A 19,507-nucleotide genomic window follows, 5' to 3' on the forward strand; every position below is an offset into this window, starting at 1 on the left:
AATCGGGGATAATTGAGTTTGGATGATGCACACTTTATTTATTGAAGACGAGGCCAAGTACTCACTTGCCAATGGTGGTGCTGCCACTAGTGGTATTATTACACGTTCTGCCACAGGAACTACGGCACGACATTGATTTGGTTCCATCCTCGGTAGCATTCTTATCGTCCACAAGCATATCCCGGTACGTGATGCTGACACGCCTTGTCCTGACAATCTCCAGTCCGTCGACATATTCTACCAGATCCTTCGAGATGCTATGCTTGTAATCATATCGGCAGGATCCGTTCATGACCACAAGGGACCGCCTTGCTACATTGACGTAGAAAAGAGACGAAAAAAAAGGTATTAGACTCACCAAATCGCTCCGGAGCATACAACAAGACAACAAGGTGGTATATCATGACAAACAACATGGGCATCCTTACGCAAATAGATCCGATAAATGAGATCGGCTTCTTTGACATGTTGAAAGCTCATGATACAGTCCGAGAGTAGCGAGAGCGCTGTGATCGTCGATCCAAACAACTTGGGCGCATCTACATGTGGCATGATCCCCTGTCCAGCCTCGTACTCGTTCACAATAATACTGTTGGGGCTCTGAGAATAGATCCTTTGGTTCAGTAGCCGTCGCGTCAAGAAGTCGAACATACTCGGCAACGGCTCCATATCTCCCACAACTCTTCTATTGTAGATGGCAGGTTCAAAAGGTCGTTAGCAAAAAATGCACTCTGCACACAAGAATCGGCAAGGATAGAAATATGATCGCTTTCATGCTCGTTTTACCGGAGTCGATAGCTGAATACGCCGCCATAGTGCTGATGTCTTCGCTTCATTTCTGGATTAGGCTCGATGCCCTTGCCTGCCCAATGGCAACGATCGAGCTGTTGAATGAGCAATGTCTCTTCCTCCCCTGTGACGAAGTCGTATAATACTTGTAGTCCCTGCATGGGTGGTAGAGCTCCTATAAGCACTGTCTTCATGTTGCTCGGAACCGTTGCATCGTTGTCGGATCTTGCATTGTCTGTCGTGTGAAGGATTGTGTCCATATGCGCCAGCAGCAACAGTGAAATAAACACAGGCACCAAAATGAACTTTGAACGCCCACATCATTTTATTCGGGTCCGCAAAATACGCCCACTGAGAAACGATTGTCAATATGCTGGGACGTTCCCTATAACGGACAATGACATTGCCTCCAGCAAACAACACCATACACTCTACTGCGCGGGGCCAGGAGCGGGAGACAGCATGGTATCTGGATCCTGCGAATGTCCCCCTAGAGCGCTGCTATTGTCCTTCTGGTATGGGTTGGCCGTGAACAACACATTCTTGAGCACCTGCGAGATCAGACCATGCGTAGCCTCAACCGAGATCTTATTGCTGTCGCGGGTAATCTTGCTCAACTGGCTCTCCTCTTGTTTCTTCTTCTTGTCTTTTGAAAACTGTCCTGCCATCGGTCCAAACCCACCAGGTCCAGCGCGCGACGCCATTGTTGCAGTCATCTGAAGCTTCTCTGCTAGATCAGCCATTTGCCGCGCAGCGTATTCTCGATTCTATATCGATATATACAGTGCATTGTAGTGAGAATGGCACTTGCGTTATATCTGATGTATAAGAAACCCATTGCTGCGCCATGTGCAATTCCAGCACTTACAGAAAGCAAGGGCGACTGCGAGAGTGTGTTGACCCAGTACTTGTTCCAGAGCTGATCCAGAAGCTGGGTATCCAATGTCGATTTAAAGTGTGAAATTTCCAGAGGGTAGTACTGCTTGCAGTGCACACCGAAATCCTCAATCTTATTCAGCGGAATGGTCTGGTACTCTGATGGACCCTCATCGGGCGCTTTGTATCCCTAGAAAGAGCATAAACAAGCGTTATTAAATATCAATAAAAATTTGGCGAGGACAGCGGATGCTGTGTTGTACCCCGTACTCTTTCATACCTCTGGGTAGGTGCGGAAAGCTCCTATTTCCACCTTGCCTGCCGAGATAGTTCTGTTGGGATCAATCTAGTATTCAAGCACGGTTGAAAAGGTCGGAGCACGGTCAATCATTGCACCGAGACATGATTCCTGGGAACTCAAGGGAAAGGGGCATACTACAACGGCAATCCAGGGATCCTGGAACTTTTGGTTTTCCATCTGTGTGCCAACGTCAATACCGGACAGCCAGCATCCGTATCCTGGATGCGAGTGGTACCAGCCGATCGCGTTCTCTAGTCGACCAACCTAGAGACGAATGAACAGAATCTGTCAGTTTTACATGTGCAATGCCTAACCTCTTCCTCAGTAGTAGAATCGGAATTCAAGCGTACCTCCTTAATCTTGGTGATATACTGGACCATGTACTCATAACCCTCCGACTGGGCATTGACTCTGGTCTCTGTTCCCTCGACAGGCAAGGCAAATGCATCCATGATAATAATGGTGTTCCCTTGAACTTTGCCTTGCATCATACCCATGACCTCAATGCTGCCTCCAGACCGGGCATGCATCACCTAACAACAGACCCATTATCAGCACTAGTCAACAAGCCGTCGCCCAACAGAAAGCATGCGCTGAAAATGGCATATGCCCCCCTACCATTTTGATCAGGGCGACTGCCGAAATTTTGACATCCGTGAAGTAGTGTGGGCTATCAAGGACAGTATGAATAATGAAAACCAGGTTAGGCCCACATCTCTTACGCGCGTTCCTTCACTGCTGCGCCAGTTACGGTGCCGAGTGACGCGTCAGCAAAAGCATAGGTCTAGTTCTCTGCAGTCCGTAAAAAGACCAAATAAAAAACGACGTACTCTTTCTTCCATGGGGACTCGTTGAGTATACGCTTCTGCTCGGCCTCGTTGAAGTGATAGATCTGGTCCGTCTCTGGGTTGACAGACCTGATGTTGTTGATGAATTCAAAGTTCTTGCGTGCGTTGATGGCGTCCATGGCGTGAGAGTGATTTCGTATGCGTTGTTCTGCAGCTGCGTGCTGTGCTTGACAGTTTGCTCTGGTGCTTTTGATAAGTTGTTCTCGGCAAGACTGTCGAATGGTTAGGTTGAAGTGAGCAGGCGATAAAGAGGACGACGAGTGGTGGCAATGCAACGAGGGTAAGAAAGCAACACGCAGTCACCATTGACCATTTCTGCAGCGCTGTATCCTTTGTGCTTGTTGCAGTCAGTGACAAACCTTGCTCATTTAAAAACCTACATGTTTTGTAGCTGTGTGCGTGCGCATCGATTGAAATGTAGCATCTTTATTGTACTTTTGGGCAAAGCAGGGTGCTTGGACATGTCACGGAGCGGGCATCAACTGGCCAAGTGATTAACTGTTCGACTGCTTAGTTGATTGGTTGCTCAATCCCCGTAGAAGACCGAGAGATGGATATAGGCGCAAGAAAGGAAGCGTGCGCAAGAATTCGAGTAGAGATCGTGCATTTATGGAATCCATTTTTTTTTTTTTTATAACAACTTGTCTCTCGAGTCAATTGACTCTGCGAATCTATCAGACTAACTAGCAAATATCTACTATCGCTGTCCTCACCACCAAAGCGGAACCGATCCACAGTCGCCAAAAGACAGGTCACATTCCCCGGGCCTGTCCCTAGGGCCTGCGCAACAATTGCCACACCTCATCAGTGTGTTAAAAGCTGAAAACACCTTGTTACAAGAAGGGTATCTTCCCCATCCCCTCCATGGTTGTCAACCGCCTCCTCCCTTGCAGGCGATCCAGCAGCGTCCGATCCGCTGCGTCTAGGTCGAGCACGGGGCCAGAGATTGTGCATTTATGGAGTCCGTGCACTTAAAGAATGTATGTGCATTTAGAGAATATTTTTTAAGTAAACAAAAGTAAAGCTAAGACATGGCGGACATCGAACGAGGCTTTCTTAGCTCAGTTGGCAGAGCGTCAGTCTCATAATCTGAAGGTCGTGAGTTCGAACCTCACAGAGAGCAGCCTCTCTTTTTGCCCAAGTTGCTATTGATTCTCTTCTCTTTTTGATCCAATGTGCCCTGATGCGCCTGGCAAGGTCTTGATACCCACCGAACAGGCCATCGTCCCGCTTATTCTTTTAATGTGACGATAATGGAGTAGATCTTTCGTTTCCGCGCACCTTGGGACGAATACGCAGATAGTTGACGGAAGCCAGTTCTCCATCAATATTTAATGTTATTTTTTATGCGATGTGTCTATTGTACTGCTGCCATATTCGAGTAATGACAACTTTCACATATATTTCTCCACTACTGTGACTCATCGTAGACCGTGCCTTGGGTGTGGAACGCGTTCTGAATGGCTCCTCTTGAGACACACGCACTTGCTGCCAATTGCTGTCTGTACGATGTCGACACGCATAAGATTTGAGAGCATTCGCGTGTCTCGCGCGTCTCGCTGCATTCAGGTGACCCATATCTCGTGGTCATCCGCGGTGGACAATTGGCTGAATCGATCGAGTGAAAGGAATGCGACAGCGATGCATGATATTAGTGGCGCTGTTATCCTGTGTGCGTCTCGGGGATGCGTTTGTGGAGGTGGTTTAGTGTGAGTGATGCGGGGGTAAGTGCGTATGCCAAAGCGTGGTTGCAGCCCAAGGCCTAAGACGGGGCCTCGCAATTGGATCCGACGTCCAGGAACAACCACTGGGATCTGGTCTGTGGCCCAGACCAGAAAAAGAGAGGCCAAAGATGTACAAGTTTTCTGTATTTGGAGCGTATAGAAAAGGATATTTCCTTAACTTTGCTCCATTCATCTCTTTTCACCCTCTTCTGTTGCTTTGCAATGTAAGTCAGGAACCGATTCATAACAAGCAGGGGATTCAAACTCACCGACTCGGAAGATGTAAAACAGATCAAGCACGCTACACACACCCAGCCAGCCCAAAAACAACGCGCATACGCATTCAATATATATTGCAATGTCAACATTATTTTGCAGCCTTCTGGCGCTAGGTGTTGTTACCCACTATACCCATGTCTCCCCTTCATTGGATGTGTACATGCTCGTCGGACTTTTACTCCGACAGAGTATACCAACGATTCTCGACTTGTTCAATCCCTTACAGGGGTGGTTTGTAGCTGTGTCTACAACTGCAGCGGAGGGACGGAAGGGGTAATGTTTGTTCGATACATCTGGGGAAGTGTGTAGTCGTCTGCTCTCCAGCTGGACACGGCCTTCAAAGAGGAGGGGGAGTCCTTGTCGTCACATCTTTTTTTCTTAACTTACTCTGGTCTAGTTTCCCCCACTCTTTCCTTCTTTCTTTTCCTTGACCCATCTTCTCTTCATCCTCTCCCCTTCGCCCTCTTACCATTCTTCAACAACCCACAGCCAAAAACCAAACTAATTTTCGCAATCCACTTTCTCTCATTCTTCTGCCCCTCCCTCACTTGCCCGCTCACCTGTCCTTCCCTCATTCTGTCTGAAATAAAGCCGTCGCCACCACCCGATCGCTTCTTTGCACAACTGCAACAACAGCTCTCCCAGGCTGGTCTTTCTTCAAACAACACAACCAACAACGACCTTCCAAGCAACGCAATCGAACAACAAAAAGTAGTTGTATAGCATGGCTTCAACATCTCCCATCAATGGCGTCAAGATTAGTGGTAAGAAGGACTAGAGCATCATCGCGGACGCGCCTTTTCCAAATTGCTATGGTTCATTCTTTATGCTGACCTCGTTTTTCGTCCTTTCGCTCTTTCTTTTCTCTGAATCATTTGCAACGTATCGTGTATGCTTGGCTGTCCAGGCGAATCAGACCCCACAAAGATTATCAAGGTCTTGGCCAACGAGGGCAAGTCCGGAGAACCTCAGGAGCTCGCCTACACCAACTGTAAGGTCATCGGAAACGGATCTTTCGGCGTGGTTTTCCAGGCAAAGCTGGTCAGCAACCAAGAGGATGCCGCCATCAAAAAGGTGCTCCAGGACAAGCGCTTCAAGGTACAGAGTCATGGCCATCCATTGGAAACTACAGACATCGATATGTGCTCTTATTCATTGTACCTGGTTGGTGACCCTAATTTGAAAACATGTCACCATCTCGCGTCGTTTGATAGAACCGCGAGCTTCAGATCATGAGACTTGTTTCGCACCCAAACATTGTCGACCTCAAAGCCTTTTTCTATTCCAACGGAGAAAAGGTACAGTCGCCAAGACCGAGCAATTGAGCGATGGATAAAGTCGTCCAAGGCACACGAGTTCCTTCAAAATAGAGACCCATGACTTATTAATTATTTCCGGCAATCTTTATTTTTGTTACTCGTATAGAAGGATGAAGTGTTCCTTAATCTTGTGCTCGAGTACATCCCAGAGACGGTCTATCGCGCTTCACGCCACTACTCGAAGATCAAGCAGACGATGCCGATGCTGCAGATCAAGCTGTACATGTATCAGTTGTTCAGGAGTTTGGCGTACATCCATGCTCTCGGAATTTGCCACCGCGATATCAAACCCCAAAACTTGCTTCTCAACCCCACGACCGGCATTCTGAAGTTGTGCGATTTCGGAAGGTAAGCGGGATTGGCTCCACGGCGTCTTGCTGTCTTTCTTATGGGTTTGGACGCGACAAGGGCGCATGACCAGCGGAGAAGGAAAATGAAATTGGATCGAGTAGTGTGATTCTGCTGGTTCTTGTTTTGCAGATGATGGAAATCAAACGTTGTTGCTAGTGTGTGTTTGGTGTGAAAGAGTAGCTTGCATTAAGCCTGTTTGCTCACAATCAGACCCCTGCCTGCTCAGTTGTATCAGTTGTATCAGTTGTTCCTTTGTTGCAGGACATGTCTTTTTTTTCTCCGCCATTTTTTTTTCTTTTCTTGTAATGCCACATGATCTGGCTGGGATTGAAGTTGGGGTCTTTGTTCAATGTCATTGGCAGGAAGAAAGCAAGAGGCAGGGGTGTCTTGATTCCCAAAACACAGGACACAAGAAGAGATCAAAATGAAATTTGGAGATGCTGTATGACAGTTTATTTTTCAAACCCCACTCGCAGAAGGGGGAAATGGAAACTGGGAAAAAGGAAGGGCTGCGGTATGACAAGGAACAGAGAGATGGCACGGTGCATGGATGCAGTCTATTTTTTATTTATTGTTTGTGTCACCTGCCCGCACATCTGTTTTCAATCAGCGCTAACCACTGTCATTGCGCGTCTCAATGGGATTCTTGCTAGTGCCAAGATTTTGGTCGCCGGAGAGCCGAACGTCTCGTACATCTGTTCGCGCTACTATCGCGCCCCAGAGCTTATCTTTGGTGCAACCAACTACATGACCAACATCGGTAAGCAAGAAACGCGTATTACATTGCATGTGCAGAACGTTAGCATGTGTACTCACCAATTTTGTTTGCATCCTCTGTCTCTATTGCTTAGACGTTTGGTCAACGGGATGCGTGATGGCCGAGTTGATGCTTGGACAACCCCTCTTCCCCGGCGAGAGTGGAATTGATCAACTGGTTGAGATTATCAAAGTGCTGGGAACACCAACAAGGGAACAGATCAAGACGATGAACCCAAACTACATGGAGCACAAGTTCCCTCAGATCAAGCCTCACCCCTTCAACAAGATCTTCCGCTCCCGGACACCCCCAGAGGCATTGGAACTCATCTCGCGTCTCTTGGAATACACACCCTCGCGTAGATTCACACCTATTGAGGCCATGATTCACCCATTCTTTGATGAGCTCAGGAACCCAGAGACGAGACTACCCAATGGCAAGGAGCTTCCACCCCTCTTCAACTTTACTAGCCTCGGTAAGAGCTCGGCCTTTCTTTTCTTTTCTTTTCTTTTTTTTTTTTAATAATTCTTCGACAGTCATGTTCCTGAATGATTCGTAGACTAATATCTATGAAATCGTTCGCTATCTTTCTATGCTGTAATTAGAACTATCGATTCGCCCAGACCTTATTCCTATGCTTGTTCCTCGCCACGCCGAGGCTGAACTCAAGTCTTGTGGCATTGACGTTCACAACTTTGTACCAGTGCCCCCAAGCGCGACTCGAATTTCCCTGGATTAAGGATCTTCAGACGTCCGCATAATCCGCCCGTCCCTCCAGTAGCGGCTGACCCCAACCCTGTCTTTTGTTTTTTATTTCATTTTGTCCACAGTACGTTCCGATCCATTTGTTTCTTTTGCCTACTGTTCCCTTCTAGTTGTAATACTGTCGCTTTTGCTTTTATTATATTTTTATGTCGCCCTTGAACCACGTAGCGGGTTTTATTTGTTATTATTTTTGATTTCTGGAAGATGGAAGGGACAAGGAAAGATATGGATCGGGCTGTTTGTGGGGACGTCGCTGCTGTTAGTCGTTGGAATGTGTGGATGGCCGGTCAAAGAGATCCACCATGAACAAATATGAACAAGCAAATTTCAATAAAATGAACTCCAGTACTCTCGTATCATCCCCCCAATGGAGCATTCATCAAAGGTACTAGATGTCCAGTGCTGGCATCAAATTGCTTGTGGTATCGTTTGGGAGCCTCATCGAGATGACGATCTCACATTGATATAAGGTTCAATTGAAGAAGTGTGCCGTGCCAAAAGAGGGAGCAGAGACACATGGTGAGCATTGCTCCTTCTCGTCTCAATCGAATTCCCGCTTGGCTGCACCAAACCTGGCTCGATCACGATCTGCAATGCAAAGACGCGATTCAAGTGTAGAAACGCCCGCCCTGACATCTCGACTTCACTCTCTCCCACAGACACAGCAGCACCCAAGGCACTTACGGCGACAACAGACATCCCCTCCACTCGATACGGACACAGTTGTCAAGGGTGTCCCGTCTGCTTCTGGGGAAGCCTCAGGAAAAATTGTTGGCGTGCTCAGGACGACTCGTATACTAGAGCGGGACGTATCACTGGGATTACGCAAGGATGAGAAGCAGGACGAGGACGATGATGAAGATGAGGAGCGGAAGGAGGACGAGGATATGGAGCTTGAGGCAACCCTACGCGAATTGCGGCTTTCATCTGTTGAGGAAGCATTCGTTGCATTCAATCAGGGGCAAAGGACCGGCACCACATCTAGGAGCAAGACGAGTGGTACCAAGGAGTGCTCCTCTCGCTCCGATCAAAGCATGGACGGCATCGCGAGCGATTCGACCGGGGATGCCAATGAGGTGCCGAAGAAGACAAAGAGGGTCCTCAGTCAGTTAGATGTAAGCGAGTTGATCCAAATGAAGATCTCGCAGCTGGAATCTACATCAAGCGCTGAGGAGGACGAGAAAGCAATTGGTAAGGGGACAATATCCTTGTGCGCCATGAGGAGCATATCACCGATACGAAGCATTATGGCATTACGATCACGAGCTGATACTTTGGTAACTACGCTGGGATCGTTTTAGCCAAGGCGATGAGGAAGATGCACAAGGAGATCTCGCAGGTCGTCAATGGACAGGAGGATCATCTGGCCATGGTCAACTTTATGCAGCGCAAGTATCTGGAGATGGTAAATCATCGACCAAGGAACGTCCACTCTAAAAGGATATATATACGGCGGTGGAGTATAGAGAGTAGCTGACATAACACCTGATTTTCTTCATGCTTGACGATAGTTCCAGGACATGCGGAAGCAGGAGCGGGATCAATCGAGGATGAAGAAAAAATGCGAACTCCTGCAGCGGGAAAAAGATCTTTTACAGCGCGAGAAAGATCGCCTCCAGAAGAGCAGCGATGTTCTGATCGCTGAACGATCTCAGCTCCTGGAGGAACGCCAAGCCGGTATTTTCGACTTGTTCCGCGTGGATTTCAGCAGTCGTAGGTCATTCTCCTGATCGTTGGATCTGGCTAACATCCGCCTGCGTGTCATCGTCTAGATAAAATGAACCTCGCCAAATCCACTAGCTTGAACCACAAGCTAGAGGAGCTCTGTCGTCGACTCCACCGAGATAACAGGCGGATCAAGGTAACAAAGCCAGGAGCACTACGCCTGATTGAGGATTTAGTCATGTCAGTTTTCGATCTTAAATTTCTTTCGTCTCATAGGCGGAGGTCCAACAGCGTACGGACCAAATTTCTGGATCGTTTGAAAAGGCCATTAGCGAGTTCAAGGATAAGATGGAACACGATATTGCAGAAAGACAGCGGCTCGTGGAAGAGAATGACTCGCTGTAAGCGCAGCTTTTATATCGCCTGTCGTTTGCGGTACAGCTCTTTAGCTAATCAGTATCTTTTTTTTTCATTTCTTCTTCTTGTCTAGACTCCGGGACAAATTCCAAGGATTTTTGGAGCAGTACGACGTACGTGAAAAGCACTTCAACTCGGTGGTGAAATCTAAGGATCTGGAACTTCAGTTAGCACAGGCAAAACTGGAGCAACAGCAGCAGCAGAAGCGGCAAGAAACACAGAAGGTCGAACTGCTGAAATCACAACTAAATGCGTTCACAAAGACAGAGGCTGAGCTTCGGAAACAACTGAATGTGTATGTGGAAAAGTTCAAGCAGGTTGAGGAGACACTCAACAAGAGCAACTCGTTGTTCCAGACGTTCCGGAGAGAGATGGAGGCCATGTCAAAGAAGGGTGCGAACCTTGAAAGGGTCAACCAAACGATCAGGGCAAAATGCGATACCATGAACCGAAATATCCTGGAAATGGCAGAGGAGGTAGGGACAAGCGTGTTTTAATGAAAGAGGGCTTGCTTGTCTTTTTCCGAGGACTTCAAAAATTAACGCGGGTTTAACTATGGATGGTTAGCGCACGAAACATCAACAAGCTTTGGATGCTGCCAACAAGAAGCTGATCAAACTGGAGACGCTTTGCAGGGCCCTGCATACCGAGAGAACGATGCTTCGCAAGAACCTGGATCTTTATGAAGCACGCTACCCAGACTTCTCTCTTCCAACCTCCACCACCGCTGCGACACCGGAGAACGAAGGATGTGGGGAGGATAAAACACCGACTGATGATACTCTTCCCAGGACCGAAAAAGACGGCACCAATGATAGTTCATTATCATCACTGCGGGTCGCGATAGGAAGCGTAACATTGAGTCCTGCAGGTATCACAACACTGACAGGAAATTTATCTGCGATAGGCGCTACCGTTACGGGCTCATCCTTGTCTGTGCAGAATGGTGGTGTCAAACAGAGCAAGGTCGGCGGTCGACGGGCATCGGTTACATTTGGAAGGCTGCGACAGAAACAAAAGCGGCAGCACATGCATATGCTACTACAACGATGCGAGCAGTCTTCATCCCTGGCGGATGTTGTTACGGCCAAGCAACAGATGGAGCGGCTGACACTGATAGAAACACAGCGACAAGCCGATAAAACTCGAAAGCATGGCCAGGACGGCGAAGTCGGCAAAAGTACCTGTAACACGAGCATGGTTCAGGAAATCGTCGATTACTGAGAAGTATGACAGATCTAGACGACGTTGAGGAGGAGGAAGATTAGGAAGAGGAGGGCGGCAGTAAGTTGGGAGCCGAGTTCATTTGTATTATCATCGAACCAGGGCATTATCTTTTCCTTTGAAGACTACATCGACCCTGGCTTTGTTATCCCCCAGTCCGTCAAACCGTTATGTATCATAGACCTTTTCATTTGCTTCGTATGTGTGTGTTTTTTTTTTTTTTTTTTTGCTAAAATAAAAAAAAATGGTATACATTTTTTTACAACCTAATCTATTCTTTTGTCAAGACTCAGTCCCGTTCAGGTTGTTGCAGGGTTGATATCGTCGTTGCTGTCCATGTCGATCGAATGTGTCATGCTGGTTTTGAGGGATGATCCAGGCACGGTGGGCGACGCTGCGGATGCGGAAGCAGGTGCCGATGTAGAGGATGAAAATGCTGACGGCTTTAGCTTAAAGTGTGTCAGCCCCTGCTCAAAAATCCTTCGAAGGCGGTTGGCAGTCTGTGAACTGCTAGAGTAGATCGAGACGGTACGGGGCATCATGTTAGGCCGCTGACCAGGCATTGAGAGCGCACGCGATCGAGAGGTTGGTTTGTTTCCAATGGACTCGGGAGAGAGAAGCGACTGTTGTCCGCTGGAGGGAGTGGATGAGTTGTTGCTTTGCTGAGGACTCGGTGGGCGGCCTAGGGGCGAGAGATGAGATGCTGTTGGGTATTGGTTCAGATCCGGGCTGGACATGGTGCTGCTGTTATTGAGACTACCATGGTTTCCTCTCGCGGCATTGATGATGGCAGCCTGGATAGCCATGGGTCCCATGGGCAAGTCTGCATCCTTAATCGTACCCACTCGACTCTGCTCATCCAGAGTGTTCTCGCTAGTACTTCTCTGAAGTTCTGGAATGCCCAATCGGGACCGTGTGTTGTTGGTTTTTGTGCTGCGGTTGCTACTCTGGCTGGTTCTGCTCGAGTCAAGAACGTACTCATCCTTGACGTGGTCCATATGATCATTTATGTTGAAATTTGACGGGTGCAAACTGAGCTGATGCTGCTGCTGCCTCAAAGATGCTGGATAGTCCTGTTCGTCGGGATGAACCTGTCCCTGGATCTCGGAGGGCGCCATGATAATGGCCGAGCTGAGCGAATTTCGACTGTACTCGGTCGTTCCCGACATTCCGTCATTCGGCTGGAAACCGGGGCCGATATCCCGTCGAGTATGCGCTTCGCAAGGATAGCCACTGGCAGGCACAACGGCTAAGTCCCGTTCGAGGATGGTGCGAAAGCAATCCAGTTTGGTTCTTTCCAGCATCAGATGTCGTAACCGTTTCCCCACCACCGTCGCACTCTGCACGATTTTCTGTCGAGTCGAGTTTTGTAAAGGGATCATGACCTCAAGACCTCGAGCAAGCCGGAGTTCTGCAGCCAGAGATGCCGAGCAGGTGTTAACCTGCCTGTCAATGTCCTTCATCTTAACCTGAATCAGCTGCGCCCGACCATCCAGTGGTTCTGCAGCCACCGTAGCGTCGTCATGTTGTGGTCGCCGTCGTAGCTGATGGCGCCCTTGTTCATCCTTGATCCAGATCACATCCTTTGCCCAGGACACGCGATAATTTCTTAGGCGCACTCCCGCAGTCTTGAACGCGGAGGCGTAGTTGATCTTGGACATCCAGTCATTCATTTCGTGCTCCGAGTCCGCCCTGAACAAGTACTGCTTCCCGTTCGGACACACCAGGCGAAAGACATGTGGATACTTTTGATAGCTGCTGTCGACGACTGCGATCGAGTCCAAAGTCGAGATCAGTGCCTGTGGCATGGGCGGCATACCAGTGCCGAGATCCATTGCAAAATACCCATCCACCTCAGGTGGCGCCTGTGGATTGAATCCGATCTGAGCAGCCCTCTGTTGTTGAAACCAACCAATGTCCGTGAAGAACAGCAACTGCGATCCACTGAGGATGACGCCCAGCTCTCTCCAGCCTCGCACTGAACTTTTCTTTCCATGCTCAATATCGATCTTTCGTGAGAGGACACCGCTCTTGACAATCTTGAGTTGTGCGCAACCATCAGTCGCAATCTCGTCCTCCTCCTTTCCACCCCACTGCATCGCCTGATCCTGTCTCAGATCCCCGCCATCGATATGGACCATGGTCTCTGGACGACTGGAAGCACTTGTTCCAGTCGTAAATTGCTGTTGGTTATGAAGTCGTTGTCGAAGGCCGGGGACAGAAACCTGGGGTGCTCTCGTGAACTGGTTGTTGATCTGCACATTGTCGACCATCTCGACCGTCCCTTTCCAGTAGTAGGGCCATCGAAATGGAATAAGGTCGCTCAGATCCGGCGCCAAATTGGTTATGCTTCCCTATTTTCATAAAAAAAGAGCATCGTTAAAGCTTGTTACGTATATCTAGAAATATTAGGAATTTGAAACTGACGCATTCATATTTTTGTCGACATACATGTCGGATCATATTGTAAGAATCTGTCCTTTGGTTGCTCGTGGTGCGGCGTCGAGGAAACCAAGTTCCTGATGATGCGGGCTGAACTTCGGCGATCCGCTGTCCGTCTACATCCATGTCATCCTCTGCGTAGACAAATTTGAGATAGGTGATATTGTCGTAGAGGACTTCCAATATATCGGCGGGGATGGTGTTGACGCCATCAATGGACTTGGCCTGTCGCACATATTGCTCCTTAGTCATTTTATAGCGCACGTTTTTATTGTGGGCATCCGTGTGAAGGAGCATCAATGAGAATGCAATGGTATAGACGACCTCTAGGAGAAAAAAAAAAAAAAAAAAAAAGTTGTGAAGAGAATGAGAACCCAGTTGTGAGAAAGACTTCAAGGTTTATTCGATTGAGCTAACTGTTGGTGGCAACAGTGCTTACCAGAGGATCGGAAAAGATGCGGGTTACAGGCATGGTAGCGAGAGGCAAAGGCCTCTAGAACACGATCGATTTGCTGCGCTTCCTTGGGAAAGTGAAAGTCCAAGAGGAATTTCCTTCAAAGGAGCATTAAAAGGGACCCAGGTCAGAGCGAGAGCCAGAGTCAGAGTTTTCTTGCATGTTAGGGTGAGGATAAAACGAGATGCCTGTCTTGCGACGATGATCATAATGACACAATCATACCTCAGAGCCAGGTCGATAGGATCGCGTCGAAAGTCAAAGGACTCCATGTGGATCCGCAGGACCGCTTGGTGAAATGAGTCGGATCCCTTCGATAGCAAGTTCCCCAGTTCTGCCTTGGACACCGTTTCCTTGAGACGCTCCAAGAACTGGCGTGGATGCTCTGGCCATGAGCTATGGTCGCCATTGAGTGTTGGTGATGCGGGTCCAGGCTGCTCCTTTGGAGGGGTTGCAGTGGTATCAGTATGACTGATCCTTGGTATCTCGTCCTGTATCGATTCCACTTTGGCACGGCTAGTAACACCAATAGAAGGATTGATTGTGGTGGTGGGCGTATCCTTGTCATCCTCAACAGTAGGCTCTCCTATGCCTGTCCTTGTGCTCGTCCCTGGTATTATCCCTGAACCAGGGTCTTTTTCTGCTTCTCCTGTAGACCCCAAATCGCCACGATTGATTGTGCCTGCAGATACAATCCTCTCGATATCAGGCTGCTTTCCAGGCTCCAAAGACACTTCGGTAGTGATAATGGTTACTGTCAAGGCGGTCGGAGGTGATGATGTTGGCATGGCTGGTTAGGTGTGATGAACTTTTTTAAATGGGCAAAAAAAAAAAAAAGCCTGCTAGGATCTGCTGGCAAGAACAGGCACCTGCAGAAGGGAAAAAGGAAGAGGGTGTTAGTAGGGAGAATGGGAGAGAGAAAAGAGTGAAGAGAGGGATTGGGTGTGATGCAAATAGGCAAGCAATAAAATGGAATGAAAAAAGCAAGATGACAGAAGAAAAAGGAGGGAAGTTGGTGACAAAGTAATCATTCCGGATCAATTCAGTCAATTTTTAGTGCGTGCACCCTCAATACCTTTTTTGGGCGGTAGTGCAATTGATCATTTGCTGCAGAAGATATAGCTCCTATTTGCTTTATGTCTATCAAATCGAAACCCACTCCCTTATTTTCAGCTTAATGCCCTAGGGAACATGCTAAGACATCAATGCCGACAGAAGAGCATAGGGGCGATTGTGCATGAACAACACAGAAAGAGCCATGGTGTGGTGCTGTTTGCACCTGCCTAGGGCCCTGGATAAACGAAATAAACACGCGATGTGGGGGTTCAGGAACAGGATGATAAACCTTAAATAAATTAAAGGTGTGACAGTTTCGCCGGTCAATAAACGTTGCGATGAAGAATCTGTCGAGAAGGAAGGCCTGCTGCGATTTCCCCTTGCGGACAACCTCCTTAATGCATTTTGTTCGTCCTGTAGCGAAGTATTTCGTTGTACCTTACTGGCTTTTATGAAAGGAGTTTTTATAGCCTTCTAGACCAGCTTTTTGTATTCGAGGAAAAGAGTGATAGTGTGATGGACGATATTTGTTGAGATCCAAGGAGAATATCTTAGCAAAGCTGATGGGAAAGGGTCGACTTGGTTGACCTCTGCTTGTTTGTGTGTGCGTCTGTGCGTTCGTGATCACCGAGTAGTCGAATAGCAGCACCTTCAGGAGGTGGAGCTGACAAATATGAGAAAACTAGAGAAGAGGTCCTTCGAATTCATCCACAACGGCATAACTGAAGAAAAGAATAGCTCTTAGACAAGGCGTATGCGGATGCCATCCAGTTCGTAGAGAACAAGACGAGCAAAGCACTCGAAAAAAATGAATTTAGTGTGCGGCAATTAGAACATGAGAGCGCGCACCAAATTCTATGAATACACGCGAGCATGGATTTCCCAAGCTTATAATTTATTCAGCCTATTTCCGTCGGGAACTGAGCATCATGGAGCTGCGCATGTATAGACCCACCAACGATAGTTAGATTGTACGCGACAAAAAAATGCTCCCCCAATATAAATGCTATCCTCCCGGCTCCACAATGTCACTGACGGCTCAATGGAGTTCAGATGGCAGAGTTTTACAGCGCGTCTCCATCGTTTGTTTTGAAGGTTCTACATCGCTACAAAGCTTTGTCACCCCTGGATCTCGCTGCTGAATCAACTTTTTGCACATCGGAGCACGCCGTTGTCTTCTCAAGCACCAGTTTGCTTACACTAGCCGAGAGCGTTTTTCTCAAAAACCATTTCTCCATCGAAGCCTTGGATGCTGTGGAAGATGGCTTCGACGACTACGATATAGTATACAAGTTACCAAAGCCATGTCCTTGGCAAAAGCCCATGCTACTTCGCCGGACAAGTCATTCACGAGGACTTCAAGGAAACGCCCCTGCCTGAATCCTCTTTCCGAAGCTCTGTCCAACGATCTGGGAAAAAAAGCAGAGCCAATAGCCCCAGAGACCTTGGAGACGATTGAGAAGCTGCAGAAGAAGGTCAAGCTGTTGCAGAGAATTGAGGAAGGCCGCACCTCCCAGCAATACGTTCATTTCAGTCAAACAGCATAAACGGCCTTCAGGAAAAAGGGGGTCTGTATAGGAGCGTAGAGCAGTACTTCATTGCTTCGAGTTTTGCAAGGGAGAAAAAGAGAACGCGAAACTTGCTATGACATCGGATCCTTTTCTACGAACGGCCTATTTATTACATGGGATCCTCACTCAATACCGTCAAAAGCATCGTATTGAGGGAGGATAACGGAGACGTTCGAGGCAAGCATCCACGCTAAAACCACACTCTATCGTTTGCTTCAGACCTTCGACGAATCGCAACGGAAACGAACACCAAGGGACAAGCTGTAGCCTTATAGTCGTTTTTAACCGTATCAAGGTGCTATTCGCGGATCAATTCATGATTCCAAGCAAGGAAGTGATTCACTTGTTGATGGAGAAAATGGATTCCCGTTATCAGGATGTCGGAAACACTAGGAATTCTGTCGGAACCGAGGATATCGGGGTCTAGAGGCGGCACTACCTTCAAAAGCGACGGTCCGACAAGTACAAGGACACCGTGTTTGTGTATTTGAACGAACCCTACTATAACCAGAACCATGTCAACAGTAAGGTTAGTTATGTTTGTTTAAAATGCGTCTATTGCTTCATCTCAGAGAGAAGAACTCATGTTCTGCATTCAATTTTTTAACCTTGTATCTACCTGAAGTATCGACGATACTATAATACTATCCCATGCAGATGTACTCTTTTCTGCAGCTCTGTTTCACTCTTGCAGGTGAAGGTGAGTATTTTTCATGTTTTGTAGCTGTGTGCGTGCGCATCGATTGAAATGTAGCATCTTTATTGTACTTTTGGGCAAAGCAGGGTGCTTGGACATGTCACGGAGCGGGCATCAACTGGCCAAGTGATTAACTGTTCGACTGCTTAGTTGATTGGTTGCTCAATCCCCGTAGAAGACCGAGAGATGGATATAGGCGCAAGAAAGGAAGCGTGCGCAAGAATTCGAGTAGAGATCGTGCATTTATGGAATCCATTTTTTTTTTTTTTATAACAACTTGTCTCTCGAGTCAATTGACTCTGCGAATCTATCAGACTAACTAGCAAATATCTACTATCGCTGTCCTCACCACCAAAGCGGAACCGATCCACAGTCGCCAAAAGACAGGTCACATTCCCCGGGCCTGTCCCTAGGGCCTGCGCAACAATTGCCACACCTCATCAGTGTGTTAAAAGCTGAAAACACCTTGTTACAAGAAGGGTATCTTCCCCATCCCCTCCATGGTTGTCAACCGCCTCCTCCCTTGCAGGCGATCCAGCAGCGTCCGATCCGCTGCGTCTAGGTCGAGCACGGGGCCAGAGATTGTGCATTTATGGAGTCCGTGCACTTAAAGAATGTATGTGCATTTAGAGAATATTTTTTAAGTAAACAAAAGTAAAGCTAAGACATGGCGGACATCGAACGAGGCTTTCTTAGCTCAGTTGGCAGAGCGTCAGTCTCATAATCTGAAGGTCGTGAGTTCGAACCTCACAGAGAGCAGCCTCTCTTTTTGCCCAAGTTGCTATTGATTCTCTTCTCTTTTTGATCCAATGTGCCCTGATGCGCCTGGCAAGGTCTTGATACCCACCGAACAGGCCACCGTCCTGCTTATTTTCTTGGTCAGGTAAGAGCCATCCTCAGTCATGTGAATAGTAAGGGGAAGAATATAATCTCAACCCCGTGAGATTATCCCCCGTTTTGTCATCTCACAGGGGTGTAAGTGGGTTATTCTCACACTCCGGTAAGAATAATTCGAGCTTTTTTTTTCCACGGGGAGGTGAGCGCCATATTCTCGCGGGGATAGTCTGTAGGGCCTCGTTTAAAAAAAAAAAAAATCACTCGTTTATTGTTCAAGGTCTGTTTCAGCAGGATGGAATTCTTTGGATAGTCGCGACATCTCACTGCTGCTCTTGATACGTTTGGCTCCTGGACGCCCCTTCGGCTTCACCATAAGTGGGTCTTTAGTGACACCAAGACCTGCTTCGTTGTCAGACGCGTCCTGTAGCTCTATGAGTCCCGTCTCCGTTTCAGCGAGATTGAGAGGTTGTTGAGCGTTTGCATCGCATTGCTGGATCGGCTGTCCCCATGATGGCCAGCTCTCTCACGATCCCTGTAACATCTGCGTGCCGCTTTATCCTCAGTCGCTCTTCCTTCCTTGGCTGTGGTGCCGAAGGTTCTGTAGAGAACAAGGTGTGCACAATCCTCGTACAAGCGCTGGCGGGGTGATCCTCGGTCCCGGTGGAGGCGATGTAATGCGGGTAGGCGACTAGAAGCTTTGAACCAATTTTCGTCTCGAAACCTTCGAGATCCCGCCACTGCTCCTTGAACCAGCGCTTGAGAACGAGGCTGATCAAATACTTGCACCTGCTGTCCCCTTGCATCACGCAAAAGAAGTGCCTGCACACAATCTCCGTGTTTTGCAGCAAGAAACAGGTGCAAAAATATGAATGGCCAACCATAACCACAACGAACTCCTGTTGACTGCGACGGATCTTGTTGTGGATGGAATAAACCGCAATGATTTCGGCTGGGTCCAGTCTTGAGAGTATGATGCCAGAGAAGACTCGCGGAGGGCTTTTCCAGTTCGGTTGACCTATGCAAATGGATTCTGTGGTGTAGTAAATGAGAATCATTCGGTTAGCCTCGCAAAGTTGATATTGGATCACGGGAAAGAGCACCGCCCCAGAATAAAAGAATAAACGGTCTGGTTCCT

The 19,507-nt window shown here is 48.0% G+C and overlaps 8 protein-coding genes and 2 non-coding genes across 10 annotated transcripts; 5 read left to right on the top strand and 5 right to left on the bottom strand.

Annotated features, from left to right (window-relative positions):
• Position 1: 1 nt before the first annotated feature.
• BC939DRAFT_443358 (uncharacterized protein) lies at positions 2 to 1,090 on the bottom strand. The gene is made up of 3 exons (XM_051554529.1): positions 787 to 1,090; positions 429 to 685; positions 2 to 312 (listed from the first exon to the last, which is right to left on the bottom strand). The coding sequence occupies exons 1-3, from the start codon at positions 1,047 to 1,049 to the stop codon at positions 62 to 64; spliced, it is 771 nt and encodes a 256-aa protein (XP_051414955.1). The 5' UTR covers positions 1,050 to 1,090; the 3' UTR covers positions 2 to 61.
• A 1-nt stretch (position 1,091) lies between these two features.
• On the bottom strand, positions 1,092 to 3,376 carry BC939DRAFT_443363 (JAB1/Mov34/MPN/PAD-1 ubiquitin protease-domain-containing protein). Its single transcript, XM_051554530.1, has 7 exons — positions 2,797 to 3,376; positions 2,585 to 2,636; positions 2,317 to 2,499; positions 2,102 to 2,230; positions 1,946 to 2,011; positions 1,658 to 1,855; positions 1,092 to 1,556 (listed from the first exon to the last, which is right to left on the bottom strand). The coding sequence occupies exons 1-7, from the start codon at positions 2,931 to 2,933 to the stop codon at positions 1,221 to 1,223; spliced, it is 1,101 nt and encodes a 366-aa protein (XP_051414956.1). The 5' UTR covers positions 2,934 to 3,376; the 3' UTR covers positions 1,092 to 1,220.
• A 488-nt stretch (positions 3,377 to 3,864) lies between these two features.
• On the top strand, positions 3,865 to 3,937 carry BC939DRAFT_t54. The gene has a single exon. It is a non-coding gene; the product is annotated as a tRNA-Met (tRNA).
• Positions 3,938 to 4,484: 547 nt separating this feature from the next.
• Positions 4,485 to 5,088, bottom strand: BC939DRAFT_61243 (uncharacterized protein). The gene has a single exon (XM_051561780.1). The coding sequence runs from the start codon at positions 4,904 to 4,906 to the stop codon at positions 4,577 to 4,579; it is 330 nt and encodes a 109-aa protein (XP_051414957.1). The 5' UTR covers positions 4,907 to 5,088; the 3' UTR covers positions 4,485 to 4,576.
• A 453-nt stretch (positions 5,089 to 5,541) lies between these two features.
• BC939DRAFT_474776 (Pkinase-domain-containing protein) lies at positions 5,542 to 7,983 on the top strand (the record flags this gene model as incomplete). Its single annotated transcript, XM_051558443.1, has 7 exons — positions 5,542 to 5,581; positions 5,725 to 5,915; positions 6,032 to 6,115; positions 6,243 to 6,484; positions 7,141 to 7,247; positions 7,339 to 7,719; positions 7,850 to 7,983. The coding sequence occupies 7 exons, from the start codon at positions 5,542 to 5,544 to the stop codon at positions 7,981 to 7,983; spliced, it is 1,179 nt and encodes a 392-aa protein (XP_051414958.1).
• A 1,379-nt stretch (positions 7,984 to 9,362) lies between these two features.
• BC939DRAFT_443373 (myosin-like coiled-coil protein-domain-containing protein) lies at positions 9,363 to 11,560 on the top strand. The gene is made up of 6 exons (XM_051554531.1): positions 9,363 to 9,414; positions 9,521 to 9,686; positions 9,782 to 9,870; positions 9,951 to 10,075; positions 10,165 to 10,567; positions 10,659 to 11,560. The coding sequence occupies exons 1-6, from the start codon at positions 9,379 to 9,381 to the stop codon at positions 11,313 to 11,315; spliced, it is 1,476 nt and encodes a 491-aa protein (XP_051414959.1). The 5' UTR covers positions 9,363 to 9,378; the 3' UTR covers positions 11,316 to 11,560.
• BC939DRAFT_443375 (uncharacterized protein) lies at positions 11,525 to 15,030 on the bottom strand. The gene is made up of 4 exons (XM_051554532.1): positions 14,437 to 15,030; positions 14,197 to 14,309; positions 13,767 to 14,083; positions 11,525 to 13,669 (listed from the first exon to the last, which is right to left on the bottom strand). Exons 1-4 carry the CDS (start codon positions 14,997 to 14,999, stop codon positions 11,615 to 11,617), a joined length of 3,048 nt encoding a protein of 1,015 aa, XP_051414960.1. The 5' UTR covers positions 15,000 to 15,030; the 3' UTR covers positions 11,525 to 11,614.
• Positions 15,031 to 16,571: 1,541 nt separating this feature from the next.
• BC939DRAFT_500717 (uncharacterized protein) lies at positions 16,572 to 17,265 on the top strand (the record flags this gene model as incomplete). The annotated part of the gene is made up of 2 exons (XM_051560073.1): positions 16,572 to 16,790; positions 17,134 to 17,265. 2 exons carry the CDS (start codon positions 16,572 to 16,574, stop codon positions 17,263 to 17,265), a joined length of 351 nt encoding a protein of 116 aa, XP_051414961.1.
• A 956-nt stretch (positions 17,266 to 18,221) lies between these two features.
• BC939DRAFT_t55 lies at positions 18,222 to 18,294 on the top strand. The gene has a single exon. It is a non-coding gene; the product is annotated as a tRNA-Met (tRNA).
• A 337-nt stretch (positions 18,295 to 18,631) lies between these two features.
• On the bottom strand, positions 18,632 to 19,427 carry BC939DRAFT_443380 (uncharacterized protein; the record flags this gene model as incomplete). The annotated part of the gene is made up of 2 exons (XM_051554533.1): positions 18,632 to 18,858; positions 18,918 to 19,427. A coding segment is annotated over one exon (510 nt), but the record flags the coding sequence as incomplete, so codon positions are not given.
• Positions 19,428 to 19,507: the final 80 nt, after the last annotated feature.

Source organism: Gamsiella multidivaricata, assembly GCF_025024155.1.
Source record: "Gamsiella multidivaricata strain RSA 2152 chromosome Unknown BC939scaffold_14, whole genome shotgun sequence".
Lineage (NCBI taxonomy): Eukaryota > Fungi > Mortierellomycota > Mortierellomycetes > Mortierellales > Mortierellaceae > Gamsiella > Gamsiella multidivaricata.